A 21158-nucleotide genomic window follows, 5' to 3' on the forward strand; every position below is an offset into this window, starting at 1 on the left:
TCTTTTGCCTGACCTCATCTGGCTTAACCCTTTCCACAAAAGGAAGACCACCTGATTGATTCTCAATCCCAATCTAAACCCTGTCTCTAAGTCCATCAGCCACAGTCTCAACTGTTCCCCCAGTTACAATTCTTCATACCAACAATACCTGCCCTGCAGCCACCATATCCACCCAAGCCAGAGGTCAGACTCCCAGGACAAAGTTTAATCTTTTGTTCCAAAAATTTATATCTTGTTCCCGAGGACATTTTATGAAAGAATTTTCTTTTTTTCCTGAGACATCAACAGTTTTCAGAGATGCTGATTTTGTTGCTTAGTGGTGGTTTTGTTGGCAAAAGGCTGGGAACTGAGAAGGCTTGAATCCACACTGACCTTAAATAATTTCAGAAATATGCACCTTTCTGTTTTTCACAATGGAAAGACTAGTAATACCTTCAGAACTCAGAGAGGATCCATCTTTCTGCTTTCCAGCCCTGTGTCAACTTATTCTGCCCATCTTTACCTTAACGTATGCTAGTCTGTCCCTGAGTCCCACAATTCCAGTGTGGTGTCCTGCTCAACTTGTAACACCCCTGTGCTGTGGTGCAGGTGTCATTCCTATGCCCTTATTTATGCCCTGGCAGAAGGCACAAAGTAAGCAACTGCTCCTGTGCTGCCTTAAGCATTGTAGTGAAACAATGGCTGGTAAATTCCAAGACTTCTGGTTGTACTGCAGATCACAGACCCAAAACTGGCCCAACTTTGATAAGTGCTGAACACCGCTGGCCTTTTAAGAGCCATATGGAGTCAAGAGAGGAACATGCTGATGGTCTGAGTTGATTTCTTAGTGGGAAAGTGCCCCTTCACCCAGCCCCTCTGCATAGGCAGGAACTTGCTGAGTACTGAGTGGATTCCAGAGCCTGCACTTCCTTCACGCACCTTGAGGTTGTCTGTTCAGGACAGGACTGTTGTTGGGTGGTATATGGGAAGTTGGCTCTGCCACTGCTCCTGTAAACAGACACTTTCAGTTTCTCAGGCTCTCAGTCCCACTGCTTTCTGTGGCCCTGAAGTGCATTAGAAAGTTAATGTAATGCTGGTTTTTAGAACCATTCCGCTTCCTGGAACAAGACAAGGAAAAGGATATGGAAGTGAGAGAAATAACTAGGCACTGGATTTGGATCAGGAAGTGAACTGCTCCAAAATCAGGGGTGGGTGGGAGTAGATGGAGGAGGGAGGAGAAAAGGGACTGTGTGAATCCTGGTGGTTTTCAAAGACACCTCTTTCACACAGAAGTGCCTTTGGCTGGCAAGCATGGCCCCTGCTGGGAATGCACTCAGATGGATAAGGTTGCTGGAGAGCTGAAAGACTTATCTGACAAAAAGCCTTTCTCCCTGCACGTGCCACTTCTTTCCCCCCTCCACAGAAGATGTTACAGTCAAATAAAGACATGAAACTCCTGCTCTCATCTCTCCTCACCCCAGACTGGAGTGTATTTTCTTGCTTTTCAGAGAGTGCATCAGTTGTGAAAAGTCTGACCCTCCCCTCAGCCTCCCTGCCAATGAAACTGGTGAGCCTGGAAGAAGCACAGGCACGGAGTCTGTCTGCATCCCACCCTGCTCGGAAGGAGAGGAGAGAGAACAGCTTGCCTGAAATTGTGCCTGTAACTGGGTCCCTCTTCCACACAGTTGTTGACCTTCCTGACAGCAAGTGAGTGCCAAAACGAGTGTAAAGTGCAAATGAAAAAGTGAAGGCTCCCCAGTGTGATTTGGAACGATCTTTTTGTCAGCATGATACCCCCACACCTGCACTCAGGAGTCATCACCTGCCATCCAGAGAAAATTCTGTGCCCTTCTCAAAAGAGGCATCGCTGCTCCTGAGAAGTATTGCAGTTGCTGGGTTCATAGCTCCACTAATCCTCATCCCTCCATCAGGGCAGAACCTCACAGGCCTCCTGCAGGAGAAATTAATTGTCTTTGAATCCTTGTGCCAGATCAGAAATTGGCTAAACACAGGATGATTGTGGAGCTGATTGGGGCACAGCTCACCTACGAGTTCCACCTGCTGGTGGCTGGTCCACAGCATGCCTGGTGCCCGTGACCTGCTCAGCTTCATTATTTTCCAGGTTTCTCTACAATTCTAGCCAAGAAATAAGGCTAATTTTCACTCCCAGCATGGAGAGATATTTATGCAGTCGCATCTATGCCAGCTATGTCTGTGCCAGGAGATGAGTCTGATTTCAGCTGGGGTTGCTGCAGTTGTTTGCACAGCTGCCCAGCATAAGTATTTATCTTTTGGGCTATCTAACTGTTAATATATGGCCACTCTGCTGCCTGGTTCTGACAGATTATAACCTCTGCAGCAGAAGGCTCATTAATCTACTGACCTATAAAGCACCAGAGCAAAGATATTTATTGTCAGTTGATATATTAAAGCGAAAAGGAGCCATCTAACAGAATACTGGCAAGAGGATAACCAGCTTAAGACAAAAGGATATATTGCCCCTCTAGAGTGCCTTTTCCTTTCTCATTTGAAGAGGACAAGATATTAATCCTCTCTGTAGGACTGATTTGTCCTCTTCTGAGAGAAAAGAAGCAGAACTGTGGGGGTAGAAAGCCCATTGCAAAGAACAAGACAGGGAGATAAGAGAGTTCTTGCTCTGGAAGAGGGGAGATTGAAGGAGGAAACAGAACGGGTATGTGAAGGAACTGAAACCGAACTTTGTGCAAAAATATGCATAGAAAAAAAGAATGGCTTCAGGACTGGCAGCTTCTTTCTGCATAAAGCTGAGATTTCCAAAGAGGGACAGGGAACTGGTGTCCCTCTTCCTCTGACAATTATGAGAAAATGATTTAATTCCCTTAAGCCTCCTCCTATTTGGTTAGTACATTATACTTGCATATGAATATATAACACCTATTATTAAATTAATGGTGGCCTGAGAAGCATAACAGCCAGTTTCTATTAAGGGATGCTTTTATTTTCATCATAGGACATGTTTTTTAAAGGAGAGTGTTGTACACTAAGCAATTGTACCACTTCCATCCATTCCCTGGATTTTTCATGCATTGTATCCTTAAAACCTGTTAAAAGGGCAATTTTTCTTTGATGTGGTGCATGACAGCATGAGCCTTGTAAACCCCTCCTTTCTGGACACAAACATGGTTGATTGCTCAGTCAATCGCAGTTGCTGCAGGATGATGCTGAGCCAACTATCTGAAGATTTAGGTATCTTTCCATCCATGAAATGGTTAAATCAACAATACAAATAAATCACTTACAGGGTAATTGCTAGCTATATAACCAAGAAGAGTTGGTTGTATAGCTATGCCTTGCAGGCTTTAGAATTAAACAAGGTGTGGGAAGAAAAGAGGGACAGTGCTGATGGGAGACAGCTCAGAGGTCTTTGTGGGTTATTAAAAGATAAAAGTCTCTAGGGTTCAGTAACCTCTTGAGCCGCTTTTCCTTCCAGGAGAAAATTATCCACCAAGTCCAAGAAATGGAAGTCGATATTTAACTTGGGCCGCTCTGGCTCAGAATCAAAGTCGAAACTAAGTCGAAATGGGAGTGTCTTTGTAAGGGCACAGAAGCTCTCTGGTAAGAATATGCTTTTCAGTTAAGTGTTCCTCTCTGAGGCTTTTCTCCTGAGATGTTGATAGCACAGGGCAACCTGTATGCACATGGCACTAATAGTATTAGACTTGAGATAGTCTGATAGGGTCATGCTTCCTGTCTGCTTTCATGCACTTCTCATTTCCATGTGATGGCAAGAAGCAGCCTTTCAGGAGGATATGCCAGACAGCTGCAGTAAATATTTCATTTTGGTACCTAAACAGGCTCCTGTTGTCCAGCTGTCAAGTCTGGGAACTAGGAAATGCTGTTTAGGTTTGGATAAGTCCATTCCAGCACAGCCAGCCTCTGTCTCCTAATGTTCCTTACATGGCACTGCGTGAATGGTTGTCCTTTTAGGCTGTCCTTCCAGGCTGTCCTTCCACTAAAAGGCAGTAAGAACCACCTGTGTTCACTGTCTTTGTGAAAAATAAGGCACCAGGAGTTCCTCTGGCTCCTGACTCTCAGGACTTTGAGAGAAACCATTGCTTTTGCAGAATTTGCAAGAGTTATATTTTCTTCTGGCTGTAATCCAAAGTTCTAGCCTCTTCTGAGCTGCAATCTCTTAAACACTCTGCTTCCTAGAAAATCACATGGCCATGCCAATTCCCAGTGTTCAGAAACGATGACTCAAGTTCTAAAAATCAAGAACTTGACTTAAAAGTAATCACATTTTTGAAAAAAAGCATACCAATTATTTTGGGTTCGTAAAGAAATGTTTTAGGTTTATGTGCCCTAGATTTTTTGGTATCTCCAAGTCAATGAATTTACTTTTTAAAAGAAGATGGAGTTTTTATTTACATAATCTGCAGGACTGCAGGAGCTGGTATTTGGAGGACCACTACCAAACATTGCTAGACTTAAAATAAAATAGTTAATGTTGGCAACATTACCTACCACCACATATAAGACCGACTGTGTTTGGATCAGAAATGGGTGTGATCCCAAATGCTGAATCTAGCTCTTTTTGGACCCCTGCCTTCCTCCATGTTTTGCACGTACAGATGGTCTTGCATAGTGTGCCCATGGCAGACTTCAAAATAGCTCTCTGTCCTATTTTGGTCACGAGATCACCTTGTCACTTTGATAAGGAATACTCTGTCTCAAAATAGTGCTAACCCAAGGATGCCCAGGAATGACTGTGGCCCAGTGACCATGGAGGCTGAGTCGTGTCCCAAGAACAGTGCTGAGTGACAGGGGGCTGTACATTTTCACCAGCAGGACACACAAAGCCTAAACTGTGTGTGGAGTTTTAGGGACTGTAGTAATGTCTTTCTGAAGCAGTACTTTTGCACTGCCATGTTATATTTTTGTGTGCTCTCTGCTTACAGCCTAATGTGAGGAAACAGATGAACTTGGTGTTGAAACTAAGCACATGCTTTAACACAGCTTGTGTTCATGAACACAAGTCTGTAAGTCACATAAAATGTCAGCTCCACAGCTTGAATTCTGTTTCTCCTGAAAAAAACATAGCCAGTGCCCAAGACATCATTGCTATATGAACAGAAAAAGTAGCCAGGACTCCATATAAATTCAAAAAAGTAGCTGGAGTTTCTCCTATGCTCATGCAAAAGTCAGAGCCAGAAGCCTTAATTATATAAACAAATGAAGTCCAACAAGCCTGCTCACTTTCTGTTTTACCTACTTTGTGTAACTCTGTAAACAGCAAACTTTCCTCCCAGACATTTTCCAGATCTCCGCGGAACCTTTTTGGGCTGTCAGAGACTAACTTGTCTTCCTTGCCAGCAACATTTCCCCATCTCCCTTTTTTATAGCAGTAACAGCTACAAGCTTCCAAAGCCTGTCAGGAACAGACCTGTAGAATGTCTAGTAACAAATGGCAGCTTGTTCCCAGACAAGCAAGTCCAGCGAGGATGACCAGGAAAATAGGTTGCATATTGCTCTCATAGATTTCCCAGAGTGCTTGCTGGAGGTAGGGTGTGCTCACATCAGTGAAGGAATCCAGGGAGTGCAACATAAAAATAACCCAACATTTGCTATCAGGAATGAGAGATGAGAAGACATTTATGTCAGTTTAGTTAAAAAGTGCCTCACAACAAATAGCCTCCCTCGACTGGGGAGGGCAGTGGCACATAACAGCATTTGGGATGCTTAACTGCTTCACAGTGGAGATGGTGTTGACTGGCTGGGTTAAGTATAGCTCTTCACATGTCCAGCAGGTGCAAAGCTCTTGCTAGCACTAGCAGATCCCCAGCTGTGTGGACAAGTGTTGTGGGTAATAAGCCACGTGGTGCAGATACATGGTGGGAATGCTTGGAAATGGAAAATAACTTTGATGTCTGCCGGGCACGCCTGTCTATATATATGTAGCATTTGATCTTCATAGGCTGAAGCCAACAAAGCCACAGGTTCTGATACCTGCTTCTAAAATTCTTTTTCCACAGAAAAAGCGACTATTCGGCCCGCAAAGAGCATGGACTCATTGTGTTCCCTCCCAGTAGAAGGTGAGACATCAATAGCCTACACTGTAACAGTGAAGGATTACAGCTCTGCATTCTCAGCAGCATGGATCATAAAATCATGGAATCATTTGGGTTGAAAGGGACCTTAAAGATCTAATTCCACCCTCCCTGCTCAGGGACACCTACCACTAGGTCAGATTTCTCAGTGCTCCATCCAGCCTGGCCTTGAAGACTTCCAGGGATAGGACATCCACAACTTCTCTGAACAACCTATTCCAATGCCTCACTGTCCTCAATGGATGCAGCAGTCTGTATCTTTGTCTATCTCATCATGTTGGGTATTTTTGTATTCTTATGCCATGGCTGCTGATGTGTGCCCCCACATTTGTGTGCATGCGTTTTTGACCCTTCATCTCAGTGTATGCACATGAGAGTTACCACTGTGTCTAACTGCATCTTTATTAGCAGTTGGATTGCTTTGATTTTTTTTTGGTTATGCTGGGCACAAAATTCCCTTTCATAGACGAAAAGTGCTTGCAATAAGCCAGCAAAATCTGGAATGTACATAGCCCTAGACTTGGCTGCATCTGATTAAGAAGGGTGTCTAATAAAATCTTTGGTGATTTCCTCTGGAGGGCATTCTATCCAGCCCTGCCTGCCCACTTTAAAGGAGGTCCCATGGCTAGAGCCTGGAAGGTCTTCAGTACTTGCTGTCCCTATATATCTGGGGAAATGTGAGTGTTCACCAGGGCAGAACTCCTTCCTGGAGGGATTGAGGAGGGCTCCTTACACAGGAAGTTTGTTTGCTAGTGCTTTGTTTCCCACTGAATTCCTCCTATGTTCTCATCTCTAGGGGAGGATGAAAAAAGCAGGTTCAAACGGTCAGTGACTACTGGAGGGTTTTTTGTTCCAACGAAGATACGGACGGGAGGAACAGGCAGCTCATATGACCTCAGCAAGGAGAATGAGTGGGAACGGGAAGGATGTGCCATGGGGGCCAAAGGAAGCTCAGAGCTGAGTGGGGAAAAAAGTCTGTCCCGAACATTGCAGGTGAAGTCACCGCCTGAGCAGCTGAAGGTTTTCCGAGTAGCAGAGGATGCTGAAAATGAGCAGACTTCGGCCAAAGGAGTGCTCATGTTCTACACCTCTGAAACAGCCACCAAGTCAGGCTTCCCAAGCAGCCTCTTTCCTTTGGAGGCCTCTCCTCGTCACCAGAGGAAAGCCCTGAACATCTCAGAGCCGTTTGCTGTCTCTGTCCCCCTGAGGGTATCTGCAGTCATCAGCACCAATAGCACGCCCTGCCGCCTGCCCTCCAAGGACAAGCTTTCCCTTTCCAGCCTGGAGGAACTGTCTTCCCTGATGGTGGAGAGCACAAGCCCCTCTGCTCTGGAAGCAGGGACCCACACAAGGACAGAGCAGGCAACAGAGCAGAAGGAGAAACAGTTGGGCCCCACTCTGCCGGTGGCAGCATCCAGAGGTAAATTGTGTTACGGAGTGGGGTGTGAATCCTTAGTCAGGCTACTGGAGGTGCCCTGCAACTTGATGGTGTGGAGGTTTCTCCAACCTACTCTTGTGGCAGGAAAGTGACCAAACTGTAGCAGTGTGGGTGTTGACTCTGAAAGCATGTCACATTGGTGTTTGTTGCAACAATGAGACCGAGGAGGTACATGGCCTCCCAGAAACATCCTGTTATGCCTGAAGGGAGCTCTTTATCTCTCTTAGTTGGTATTGGATTTTAGCAGGACTGCTTCGTCTCAGGGCACAAGTTTTTAGTCGCTAGTAGTTACATCATTCATTTGTGTTTCTGATCCAGGTTCTAGCTCTGAGGAGCTGGTGGCAGCCAGAAAATCTGAGTCCTTAGAAACTCCACAGCCAGCTGCAGAAAATCAGAAAACATGTGGGCAAAGCAGCTGCACAAGCAGCGCCAGCAGCCCCCAAGAGTCCTCAGAGCAGAGTCCCACCTTGGAACAAACAGCAACCTCAGAGTTTCATAAGGGGCCACTCCCAGCACACAAAGCAGAGCAAAGACAGCTAAAGATGAAGGAGGACTCCTCAGAAAGAAGCTGTGATCAACAGGAGATCAAGACAGCTAAGGCAGAAGGATCACAATTAAGAGATGTGGTAAGGAAGAAGGCATAAGAATGAAGGTGGGGGACCATGTCATGGTGGTGACTGGAAGGTTGTTTAAAGTTCAATTGTGTGTGTGTAGTTGTGAAAACTCAGTCTATAACCTAGGCAAAGCAGGGTCAAGAAGTGACCATGAACTGATTTCTCTTCTGTCTACATCACCTTGTTGTGATTTACCTTTACATAAATACCTACTGTCCCCTTTTGGTCTTTTCCTGTAACTATACCTCTTCAGTTTCTACAATCTGTCTGCTCTGAAACTCTCCAGATGTGAGACTGTCCGGATGTCTGAGCATTTTGACCCATGGTCTCTGAATTTCCCTTCTATTTTTGCTGTCCCATTTTGTCCTGGACAGACTGAACAGTCCTTTTTTCTTCCATTTACTACATACAATTTCTTTTAATTCTTACCATTTTTGCCTGCTCTGTATCTCTAGCAGAGGCTTTTCACCAAGTTTCTTACAGTGATACTTATCTCTGGACAGCTATTTAAAGATCTGTTGGCATAGCTCCTTGAATAGATTATTCATTTGAGTTTGTGTGCAGTTTGGGAATGCATATTCTCTGGCAAAGCCAAGGCAGCCTGAATGGAAAGAACTGAGAAATGGACTGAAACATTCCAGCTTCTCATTCAGCTCACTGTTTCAGTGCATCTGTCCAGGCCTCATTTTGGCTGCACCTTGGATCTTCTCCTCCATAAACCCACTTGTTTACAGATATATTTCCTTCCTTAAACTGGTAGCAGTGCCCATCTGTATTTCTGTACCATGAATGTGCTCATCCAGGAGCCTGCTGTGTGGGGAAAATTGAGGTGTATTTACTGGCAAGTTGTGAGCTTCCAGGTCATGGCATTTGTTTTGTTTTTCAGACTGAGGAGGATGCAGCAAATGCCCTTCTAGAACCTCTGTGGCCAGAGATACAGCAGGAACTGAAAATTGTTGAACCTGAAGAGGAGCTCTTGCTCCTGCCAGCACCTGTCCCCAAGACAAGCCTAATTTCTGAATCTTCTTCAGTACAAACAGATAGTCTTTCCTCTGGTCCAGAGCAGAGTCCAACACTAGATGAACAGACATCTGCAAGCAGAGCATCACAGGTAGCTCAGGGGCCCTTATTTGGTGTCAGCAGCATAGAGCAACAAGACAGCCTTCACAAGTGCCAGTCTGATGCAGCTGCACAGCAGAGCTGTGCTTCAGCCCCACCCAAACTGAGTACTCTTCCAACTGGCACACCCACTCCAAAGAACCACCACCCAATGGTGGACAGCAAGAGTGAATGTGTCACTTCTACCCTGGACCAGAAGATTCATAGTCAGTCAGAATTTAATGAGTTTGCCCCAAGTGATGGATTTCCTTGTTCCAAAGAAGCAGGTCCAGAGTCAGGAAGAGAAAATGATAGCACTTGCCGGCTGCAGAGGGAAAAGGATGGTCTTACTGGAGTCCAGACCCAGAGGGAGAAGCATGAGATAATGACTACTGATAAAAGGGACACATTCTCCTCTAAGGCACTGAGTGGAACTGGGATCCAGGAGGTAAAGGAAGGCAATACTGTTAGCAGAACCCAGGATGCTGGTGACCAGGATGATGAGGACACCTGGACAGATAATATGCAGAGCTTAGAACTTGTGGAGCCATGGGAGGATCACCAGTGGGTTACAAGCCCTCTCCATTCCCCCACCTCTAAGGACATTCAGGAGAAGTTGATACAGGAGTTTCATCCACAGACGCAGAAAACAGAGACAGGCTTTTCTCTTAGACCACGATTCAGTCGGAGCCTCTCCTTGGACAGTAAAGACACAGTGATGAGTCTGTGGACTATCCCATTCTCTTTCATAGATGCAGCTGACCAGCAGCAACCACACAGTGACATTCTGTCAGTGACTTGTGAGCTGTCCAAAACACAAACCATCTCCCCATCTTGTTTCAGCAAAGCTATGCAAGATGAGAATGACCCAAGTCCTCCAGAAGAACCTCCAAAACCCAAGTATGCTCTGAGCAGGGGAGAAGCACCAGATGAGAAAGTAGGACCCTCCAGAATACCTCTTTCAGAGCCAGAGGAAAAGAGAGTGGATGTGAGCAAAGAAAATCCTTGGAGCTCAAAGCTAGAGCTGTCTTTGCCATACCAAAATAGCTCAGACAGTTCTTCACACACAAAGAACACAAAGGAGGAGTTATCCATCTCTCAGGACACTGCCCTGGAAGGAGAGACTGTCACCAAAGCAATATGCTCTGCCCCTGAGTCACAGCTGAGTAATAAAGGTGAAGAAACGCCTCGCAAAGTAAAGACTAGGCCTTCGTCCCTCAACTTGGATTCACTCCTCACAGCCCCAGATTTCTTCACATTTGAGAGCCTGTCCATGCCATCTGCCACTGGGAACCTCCTGTGTGGGCAGAAAGAAGTAAAAAGCAGTGATTCTGTCCCATCCCTGCCGACACACTGCCCTGCTGCCAGTAAAGGTGTTCCTTGGGGGGCTTGTTTCAATGCCTCCATGGATCTAGACTTGGATTACCTGGCAGTGGCCCATGCCACCACTGGCCGTCGTAACTCTGCCCCCGTCAGTGTGTCAGCGGTCAGGACCTCCTTCATGATTAAGATGTGTCAGGCTAGAGCAGTGCCTGTGATACCACCCAAGATTCAGTACACCCAGATCCCCCAGCCCCTGCAGGCTCAGAATGCTGCTCCACCCACTGAGAAGAAGGAAACAGAAGCCAAGCAGGCAATTAGGCAAAGTCCACGGGTGGCATGGAATCACCTGGAGGCCCCCAAGAGCCCGCTGACAGAGAAGAAAGCCAAAGCAGAAAAAGAAAACAGTGACCCAGCTCAAAAGGACTCAGCCTGTCCTTGGCATGGCAGCCTTGGCTCTGCATTGGAGCCTTCTCAGTCCAGTCATCACCCTGCTCTAGATGCCCCTGTTCTACGCCGAAAGCGCACCTCTGGAGGGGAGACAGCTGGAGGTATCCCACAGTCTTCAAAGATAGAGAGGCCATCAGGGTTCTCCAAGCCTTCCTATAGATCTAGGCCCGGGAGGCCCCAGAGTCTGATTCTCTTCAGTCCCCCTTTCCCCATTATGGACCACCCTACCACTTCAGCAGACTCCAGGGTATTGTTATCACCCATAAGGAGCCCCACTCAGACCACCTCTTTGAGCCCTATTTGTGGTGATCTGTCTGAGACGTCGCGGACAACGCCTGAGGGGGTGACACTGCGGAACAAAATGACCATCCCCAAGAATGGCCAGAGACTGGAGACTTCTACCAGCTGCTTCTACCAGCCCCAGAGGCGTTCTGTGATTCTGGATGGACGAAGTGGGAGGCAGATCGAATAGCAGCTGCTTCTCCTATTCCTTTTCTGGGATGGTTGGAATGGGAGTGTCCAAGACCAACTCTGTTGCCATTTTGCTGTTGTTATAACTATTTTGTGCAAGATGGACCTGAATCCTTTATGGTTTCCTGCAAAGCTTTTTTCTATGGAAAGTCATAGCCTCTTTGTCTTGCTTTTCCTTCCCTTTCTCACCCCTGCCTAGTCCCTCACTATCTGTCTGTTTTGTTTTGTTTTGTTTTTTTTTTTTAAAAGCTAGTCCCAGGGGACTAGCATTTTCTCATGGTTTTTGTCTAACAAGACTTGTGAGTCTCATTCTTCTTATGGAAAAAAGGAAAAATAAATCTCTGTATAATTAGAAAATAGGGCTTGGAGGAAACCTCGTTACAAAACACTGTAGCCCAGGGTGCAGGGGCACAGCATTTGCTTAGGCGGTAGGTCCAGATGTTTGGGAACTCCTTCCATTGTTTCCCAGAGAGCAGTGAAGGACTGTTTGATTTAGATAGTGCAAATAAACAGTGCAGGAGGCTGGGGATAGCTGAAGAGGAAGGTGAAATTGGCATGAGCAAGTCACATAGGGTGTGAGACACCCAGGGATGCTCCAGAGACAAACATACAACCTGAACACACTGCCCCAGCTCTATCCTTGCATCAAAGATGTGCTCTTTTCCAGCATGTGCATTGGCTGGGATGAAAGCAGCTGGACAGGGAATGCCTAGTTGTTCTTTTAATCTTCCAGGTGTTGCTCATGAGTTTTGTGTGCTTAGCCACATTTTCTTTGGGCAGAGAAGATCCATGTGGCTGAGGAATGAGTATGCAGCTGGCTTCCCAGTAGTAGAGACTTCTCAGGACAGTATCAATGAAAGCCAAGACATGGTCATAACAAAGGCCAGTATCAACTATTTCCATCTTTGCTTAAAGCCAGGTGACACCTCTGCAGCTGTCTCCATTTGGGCTCCGCACTGCCAAAAGCAGAGAAAAGCAAGAGGATCTCCTGATCTGCATGTCCTTGGGTTATTGCCCTCTTGCACCCTGACTGACATATCTTTGACCCTTGCCACTGTGTGGCATGTCCCCAGGTGCTTCTTCTTCCTTTAATATTCCTCTCCTTGTGATTTTATGCTGTTTCTTTGAGAGCATGGTTGGTTGTCACCTTGCTGGACCTCAGTGCTTTCAGAATGATTAAAAGTGTGGTAAACAGGATGATTTGTGGGACTGCAGATCAGATCATGAACAAGTCCTGAGAGGGAGATTTGAAGTGAAGTAAACTCTCTCCTGAAGGGAACATTCATGTTGCGGGGAAAAATACATGTTCAGATATGCAACAGCTGCTGCGGGAATAGAATTAAAGCTTCCTTTGTAAAGCTTCTGACTCTACATTTACCACAGGCTCATCTGTTGCCTGGTATGTGACCATGGGTAATGGCAGTGTCAGGTACAGCCTGTGCAATTTAAGTGTCACTAGTGACTACGAAGGAGACGGGAACACAGGTGTTGCTGCCAGCACTGAGATTGACCTTGTAATATTGCTTGCAGGGCCCATTGTTCCTGGAGATGTCTGAGTCTGCAGGCCCTGGGATGGGTATGATGGGCTGTAGCTTCAGCAGTTACTGAGCATCTGTTAGGAAGTGCTGTAGCCATCAGAGTAAGTGTCAGCCAGAATTTCCCAATGGATGTATGTTTAGGGTTTTTTTTCTGAAGTACTGGCAATTTCAAATGGTTAGTAAACTCAACCCATGAGGTCCTAGTCTGACTGTAGCACTTAATTAGTGTCATTATGGCTGGAGGGCCCCGAGCCTGTACGGTGCTTTCTCTGCACTCTTTGATTGCTAAACGGGAGAGGTACCAGAGTATTCTTGAGAAATTCTGGGTTCACAAATGCAAGTAATATATCTTCAGCAGAATTTTCTTCTGCCATATCCAAAAAGAGTCTGAAAAAACAAGAGGGCTTTTCCCTGTCACCAGCTGCAGTCTGTACAGAGCAGAGAACTAAATCCATGCTGTCAGTTTTGTTAAGGGAGAACATTAAACCAGATGAGAGCCTGGAGTTCCTGTTTGAGTCCATTTTCTCTCACAGATGTCAGCCTATACTTCACCTGGGCAAGCTGTGGACAGCAGGCCCAGAATACGCAGTGTCATGACAATTTTATTCTACTTCCAGACCATAAGATGCCTGTGCAGCCTCCTACTAAAACTAGAGGATTGCCAGTCCCTCATAGTTAGCACAGCTCTACACTGAATTAACATGGCATCCAAATGCCTTTTTTACTGCCCCAGAAGAAAGCTTTTAATCACCATGGCTGGGTTAATGGCAAATAATTTGGGAAAGTGGGATACGAGATATTGTGGCAAGATTTTAGAGGAAGTGAAAGTTGTAGAAATGATGCTCAGGGGTTTTTGGCATCAATAAAATAGTTTACTTTGGACAAGGATTTATTTTTTTTTTTAGTTCCTAGAAGTTTTGACTGCCAAGACACCTGGAAGAGAGCTAGAGAAGCTCATGAAAATAATGTATCAAAAGAAAAAGAAAATGTGATGAAACCTTGGCATGTTAAAATCACTTCCCCCCCCCCCCCTCCTTATTCTCATATACGCTGATCTATGAACAAGAAATGAGGTCTGGCAATATGTGTATAATACACTGTCTCAGCTCTTAACAGCATTCCAGTAAGTAATAGCGCTTTTGGCATAAGTGGTGGCATTCCTGCAAGAGAAAATTATTAAAAAGCATTACTTAATATTAAAGATCAACCTCAACTAAAATCTGTATCCAGACTATACTTTTTAGGGATGTTTCAGAATTTGAACTGAGATCCGGATCCTGGATTTTAATTCAGCAGAGGTGCTGTAATGATATCTTTTTTTTTGTAGCTTGATCGTGTTCCTTAGCTACAGTTTTATCTCCAGCCTTCAACTGATGTATCAGGAGCACTTAGCTAAAGCCCCAGGTCTTGCAGAGCTGAAAGTACGTGCTTAGTTGCAGGGTGCACTGTTTCACAGGTGTCATCATTCCCAGCGCCAGACTCAGCCTTCTGCAGTCTGGAATGCTTGAGGATGGACCCATATTGATACCCGTTGTTGCAGTCAGCTTGAAGGACCAGAGCTTGGTTGAGTCAGAAGAGAGATGCCATATTCCATTGAATGGTGCTGACTGTGTGACAGGATCTTCCTGAGATCCAACTTAATTAAGCTATCCCTGATGTCACTTTCAGGGTCAGACCTGGTGTCTATAGGGAAGGATTTGTGGGGTTTTCCCCTTCTTTTTGAGTTTGTGTGTTTGTTTGTTTGGGATTTATTCACTGTTTATCTGTGAAACATTATATAGAGGGATAGATCAGATTTATGGGAGATGAGTCTGGTCCAGAATTTGAAGTTTTGTGTTCAGCAAAGCTACATTGGTTGTTCTTGGTATTATTGAAAAGACCAAACAGACTGGCTCATCATTTGCAGCTCCACAAGGATCATTTCAAGGACCTTGTAGGACATTTCAAGTCTCCTGAGACTGTGAACAGTGTAAAGGCTATTCCGAAGTTTGCAGATGGTCCCAGTATCAGACATGTCATATCACCAGCCTGGGTTGCTTGTGGACTTTTACCAGTGGAAGACAAATGAGTAAATTTCACTTATTCCTCCCATGTAGTCAGGGCGTTTGTGCAGCTTCTGGTAAATGTAGCTCAGAGTGAAATGGCTGAGCTGGCAAAGATGAGAATCTCCTGGTGAAAAGGAGGGACATGGTTAATGTTAGCTCATGTGGGATCTGCCTTATTGGCAGGAGAGTAAACAGAAATGAGGACTGTGTTTTCCCTTATAAATCCCAGTCCTCTGGGCTGTCCATCTCATGCTAGCACTGAAGAAAGAATGAAGTACTTTTTTTTTTTCACCTTTAGAGCTTCAGAGGAACTTAGGTCTGAATCAGTGACCATCCATAAAGCCTGCAACATTTTCCCTCATCCAGAGTCCCGATGGTGCAATCAAAATCTTTCTTCTTTCTTTAAGGATTCTGAAATGCCTGTTGTGGTGAACATTTTAATAATTTATATATATATATATATATATGATCATTCTATATAGATATATTTAAGAGGAAATGTAATTAAAATGAAGGAATGGCCTAATACATATTTTACAATCTTTGAAACTTGGGCTGATGCATGGAACTGTTTTCTGCTGCAACTTTTGCAGCACTGAGAGTGTGAGATCAAATATGGGCTTTCTGCCCATGGAGTAGCTAATTAGTTCTGGCTAATCTGTGGTGGGCAGAAGGCCTGAATATGCCTTCCTGAGCAGGATCTTGTCCAGGAAGAGGAGGGATGAGATCAGGGGAGACCAGAGTGCAGGGACTTATTTAGTTTTCCCCCACAAGTTTCTCCCCAGTCCTTGAAAATGCAAACAATCTTCTGAAGCATATATTACCTTTCAAGCATGCCCAAGTTTTGCAGTTATCCCTTTTGCTTCTCCTCATCTCTAGAAAAAAAGAATAAAAATCTGTAGGGGTGGTAGAGAAGCTGTAGCTGACACCTATTTGGTTAACATTTGCTTGCTCCTAATTGATGTAAAGACTTGGTTATAACTAGTTCTACTCCAAGCAAGGAATGGAAAGCTTGCCACTGAGTTCAGCTGGAGATGGAATAGGACTTTAACAGCCCCAGAAAGGAAGGATGGCAGGAGGCAAGAGCTTTCTGAGGGCTCCATGCAGCAGTCCAGACCTTGGATCTTGTGCTTGCAGGCACTGGTCCCCTTTGAAATACTATTTCCTGCCAGGTGACAGGAAGGGCTGGAAGTCAGACACTGTGAAAAGGACTATCCCCAACCCACTGGCACTGGTTTGTGATTATTTTTCCTGCTAGCTGTGATGAATTGCATTTTTGTTACGCTTTTTTCTCTGTGTGCCTGCCTCTGTGCCTGATTGTTACAAAAAAAAAAAAAGAAAAACAAAAGCCACAAAAGAAAAATGTTTTGCCAAGTCTCAGCCATGAGATTAAACTGGAGTTTTCATAAAAAAACAGACCTGTGACTTAGTGATGTTGTGGGACATTTTCCTGGATTTGGTTTATGAATGCAGTGCAAATGTTTTTGTCTTCCTACGACATGGAGTTTGAGCCCCTCTTTTGTTGTGTGAGTGGCCAGGGCACTGATCTGTGTTTTGTGTGGGTTTTGATGGTGGGGACTGAAGGTTAGGGCCCAACTACAGTTTTCTGATTGGAGGTTATGAGGATGGCATCTACTTTGCAGCTCTGAAAATTAAGTGAGAGCTTGGACACTTTTGTAGAATTACCATTACCTGAAATGCTTTAAAATTTTCAAGGGTAAAGTTATCTTTTTTCTTACCATTTCTAGTTCTTCCATGCTGAAGTTTCCCTGAGGTACAACCATATCCTCCCATTTAGCACATCTCTTGTAGAATTCTGCCTTGCTTGTGATAATGCAGAGCAGTGCAGCATGGAGTATGGAAAAACTTTGGAATCCCAGTGCTTGTACAGCAGAAGCCAAGCTGGAACAAAAGTTGCTGTGAAGCATCTGGTGCATCATGTATGCACTTCCGTTGCTTTGTGAAGGACAAGGAAGAACTTCGGCAAATTCTGAACTTAGTTCCCTCACTCTCATTAATCCAATCTTTGAGCTGTAGCATGGAAGTGAGTATTTATTAGTATGTGCCCCTTCTCTCCTGGGAACAGACACACGAAAAAAGGAAGAGGGGTGTTCTTGTGGCTGTACCTTCAGTGGATATTATCTGCAGTGCAGCTTGTTCACTTTTCTCCCTAAAAACCAGATGAATCATTAGGTTAAATGATTTTTTTGGGTTTTTTCCTACTCAGCAGCTGAATACAGGACTTACCTCCCTTTCCTACCTCCTTCATGACTTCAGTTTCCCTTTAGGAAAATGCTTGGGTTGTGCTTCCTGCTTGCCATGGCAACTGGCACACAAAGTGAGAGAGAAACCCATGTTTGTTGAACTCTGGAATTGTTGTTAGAGCAAATTACTAGTGCTGTACAAGAAACAGTATTTTTCTATTCTTTGTGCCAGAGAGTCTAGCAATGACTTTGCCGTAAGGCAAGAGGAGAATCTCCAACTGCCCAACAGCATTCCTGTGGTTTGAAAATTAAGTAAAAGGCACACTGCAGACCTGCTCATGGTCCAATCAGCACTGCATCCTAAATCAGGGTGCTTAAACACATGGAATTGTTTGAACACAATTTCACCCAATTTCTTTTGCCTGCCTGACCCAGGACAATTGTGTGTATAGGTTGTATTGGAAGCCACAGATACAATGTCTTGGATACTTTCAGCTAAGCCATAATGAGGATTAAGGAAGTTCCCACAGTGGCTTTTAACCGGGAAGAAATCTAACATGGTGCCAAAGAGTATTTGGTACTGGTGTCTCACACATCCTCATTGCACCCCAGAGTCCAGCAGCTATGGGCAACAGGACATCTAGCTGCTATCCCACTGGATGGGGCTAAAGGTCAACTGGCAGCAAAGGGAATGCAGGCAGTGCAGGGAAGGAAATTTGGCCCAATGAAGAAGGCTGGCACAAGGCATCAAAACCAGCAAAACCCAGGATCATAAAGGTCAAAGGTAGAGAAAGGCCTTTTCAAAAAACATGCCTCACCACAAGGGTAAAGGATGAACAGTTTCAGCGTTAAGGATTAGAAATAAGTGGAACCTGCAAGGCTCAGAACTGCCCTCAAAAGGTAGATACAGTATGAGTGTTAAAACTTGAATGTTTGCTTCACTGCATAAGTAAACAGGGTAGGTATTTTCTCATGTCTTGTTAGCAAACTGCAGCATGAGATGAACATTTTGCAAACCTACAAAACTCATAGGAATCATGTCATTTGTGTTAAAATGGGTCCTGTTTTCTTCCATGGCACATCTGCTGCAGGGACTACATATGTCTATCATTTAAATCCCTGATCTCTAAAGACCAGGAAATATTTTAATTCAGTGAGAGTAAATGATTTCAAAGAAACTTTGTAGCTGCCAAAGAAAGAACCACAAGGCACACAAACATGAGAAGAACCAGAGCTGAAGAAAGGACAGTAACATACATGAGGATTATTGAACAGATAAAGTTTCTAGGTAAGTAAAACTCAAAAAGAAAAAACCCCCAACACCTAGCCCTGAGATAGAGTTGAACCAGTCTAAGGAATATCAGGTAACATTTTCTTTCCCTCTTCCTTTGTAAGAATCAGGAAGTATAAATCAGAAAAAACTAGGTGCTCACAAACTGCTTTACCTGTTGAGGTTTTTTTGGTGTGGGTGTTTTTGTTTTGTTTTGTTTGGGTTTTTTTTGCATAGCGAGATCATTTACTTTAAACAGTAAGGGTCAGACAGTGGATGCAGAAGAGAAGTGTAAAAGGACTAGGTTGCTTATTTGCAGTGATATTTTTTGGAGTGACTTGGCTTTTCAGTCTCCAGACTGCGTGCCATCCACAGTACTGTGCTAAAGGTGAGTGTTGCTTTGGGAAAAAGAGAGAAGTCCTGCATTCACTCACAGTTAGCAACAGCCCCGGGTAGCCGGATCATCTCCCTGCTCATCACTCAGTTCTCTTACAGGGTTTATCTCAACTAGTGGATGTGCAAGGACTGCAGATGACATTGCCTATAATGGAATTTCATCTCACATGCAAGTTAAAGCAGTCAGAAACACCCTCACCTGTTATGCCTGTTGAGGATAAACCCTCAGCAGTCATCCTCAATTCCTCTGCAGCAGGGTCCCAAAGATGGATGCCTGAGATTACAGGGAAAGTTCTTGCAGGAGGTTCCCATCATACCACACGTTGCAGGGGCTTTCCCCAGTTGTCAAGGGCTGCCAAGGGTTGGGAGTAGGAGGCTTCATTTATGAGCTAGTTTTATGTCATTATTGGTCCCAATAAACATTTGCTTGGCACAAGTCCCTCTGTTGTATGGAATGTGGGAAACTAAGATGCCAGGGCAGTGAGCAGGATGGGGAATAAATCATCTGAGTCAGAGGATACTGAACAGTACAAGCAGCCTGGTTCCTGGTTTCCACAATGAGGTGGGTAGCTGGATGCAAGCATGGCACATAATGGTCATTGTACATTGTACATGAACCAGCAAGGTAAAGAAAAACAGGGCCTGAGAGAGTCTGTGCAAAGCTATCTCATGCAAAGAAGTAGTGAGGCACAAGGAGGAAAGAATAGGAAAGCTTGTTGGAAAAATGAGATCAAGGCACAAAATACACAAAGGCAGCCCCCCGTTGCCCTATTGCCTGAAGGAACATACACCTTCAGTACTGCCAGCTGCAAACATTTGATAGGGTGAAAAACATCAGGTTATGTTTCTGTGTGCATGGAAGGGGAACAGTTGAGGATGTGGGATTCTTCTTGGCTTGGAGGCCATGCTGCTCCATCAAGTAAGAACAGAGGATGCTTCTCAGAGTCTCTGTTTTCTCAGAGCTGGGAATATTGCAATCAATTAATGACCTAAAAATACATTTAGCAACTCTATGGGAGAATTGAAATGTACTTTTAGTGCCAAGATAGAACTGTGAATATTTACTCCTTTGGAGAATAAATACACAAAGCAAATCACCAAACCAACCATACGGCTTCCACCTGGAGAATTCTTTTCTTTGTCCCATCTTAAGTAGAATGTCTTTGTTCAGTAGATTTGTGCACACATACATATTGCCTGCTCTGAAGACCACGTACATCTTTCAGGAAGCAATACAAACAGCTGAGAATGACCAAGATTTCTTTACAAGTCTCAGCCGACACATAAACCAGTTCACCACCATTCCTGTCATGGACTCCATCCCTTCCTCTCCCTCCCCCTGGCATCCCAGGGAATTTGCAGAGACTGGAGTCAACCTTCAGAAGCTGAAAAACCAGAAAAAGCTCTGCAGGATTTTTCACGACCCTGCTCAATACCATTCAGACATCAGTCCAGTCTTCTCCTTCCTGCTTAGTTCAGGCGGATGAAACTGTTTTTTACTGCTTGCATTGTGGCATGTTTGGGACTTCTGCATAGATCCACCATTGCCTGGATCACTTTTTCACTGCTTTTATTTTCTTAGAATATAAGTCATGAAGTGCAATGGGAGGGAAAATCTTAGGAAGCAGAAAGCAAATGTGAAGAACCCAAACTTAATTGACTTGAGCTGCCATTTATGTAATAGGTCAGTGATATAATTTGCAACTGTTTGGAGCGGTTAATGCTTTAGAAGTAGTTTTAGTTTCTTTTCTCCTGCAAAATATTGCAGCATTTTCCTCTACATTGAGTGAAGTGCTTTAACTACCCCACATTTAGATGTAGCAGAAAGGAAGAGACCTCTGGGTCTGAAGCCAAAGACCTGAGAAGGAAAATAATATTTGAACTTATCTGCTTATGCAGTCCTAAAGTTTTCACCAGGCTGTATCTACAGAGGCATCCAGATGCAGAATGGATCTTACTAGTCTCTAAAAAGTCCCATAGCCAGTTGTTTCACTCACTTGCAGAGCTACTTGAGTTTCAGAAATAACCTGAGCAAGAGGCCCTTATGCAGGAGTGCAGCTATCCATGATGGCTGCCATGGCTGTGGAATTATTGGAGGGATTTGGGCAAGCAAGGACAGAGGCTGTGTGCCTGCTTGGTCCTTCCTGCCCCATTTCTCTCCTTTCTGCTGGTTGCAGTTGATAGGGATTTGAAGTTCATGTCAAGGAACAGAGAGCCCAGTCTTTGCTATTGCTCCTTTACTTAGACAA

The 21158-nt window shown here is 44.7% G+C and overlaps 1 protein-coding gene across 1 annotated transcript in view; it reads left to right on the top strand.

Annotated features, from left to right (window-relative positions):
• The window catches only part of ARHGAP31 (Rho GTPase activating protein 31), a 60717-nt gene extending 44264 nt beyond the window's left edge, over window positions 1-16453 (top strand). The window contains exons 7-12 of the mRNA XM_071560465.1: window positions 1488-1686; window positions 3449-3573; window positions 5991-6050; window positions 6862-7485; window positions 7822-8129; window positions 9004-16453. Coding sequence (XP_071416566.1) covers window positions 1488-1686; window positions 3449-3573; window positions 5991-6050; window positions 6862-7485; window positions 7822-8129; window positions 9004-11457 — 3770 coding nt within the window. The 3' untranslated portion in view covers window positions 11458-16453. The remainder of the gene's footprint in view (window positions 1-1487; window positions 1687-3448; window positions 3574-5990; window positions 6051-6861; window positions 7486-7821; window positions 8130-9003) is intronic.
• The last annotated feature ends 4705 nt before the right edge of the window (window positions 16454-21158 follow it).

This window comes from Pithys albifrons, chromosome 1 (genome assembly GCF_047495875.1).
Source record: "Pithys albifrons albifrons isolate INPA30051 chromosome 1, PitAlb_v1, whole genome shotgun sequence".
Lineage (NCBI taxonomy): Eukaryota > Metazoa > Chordata > Aves > Passeriformes > Thamnophilidae > Pithys > Pithys albifrons.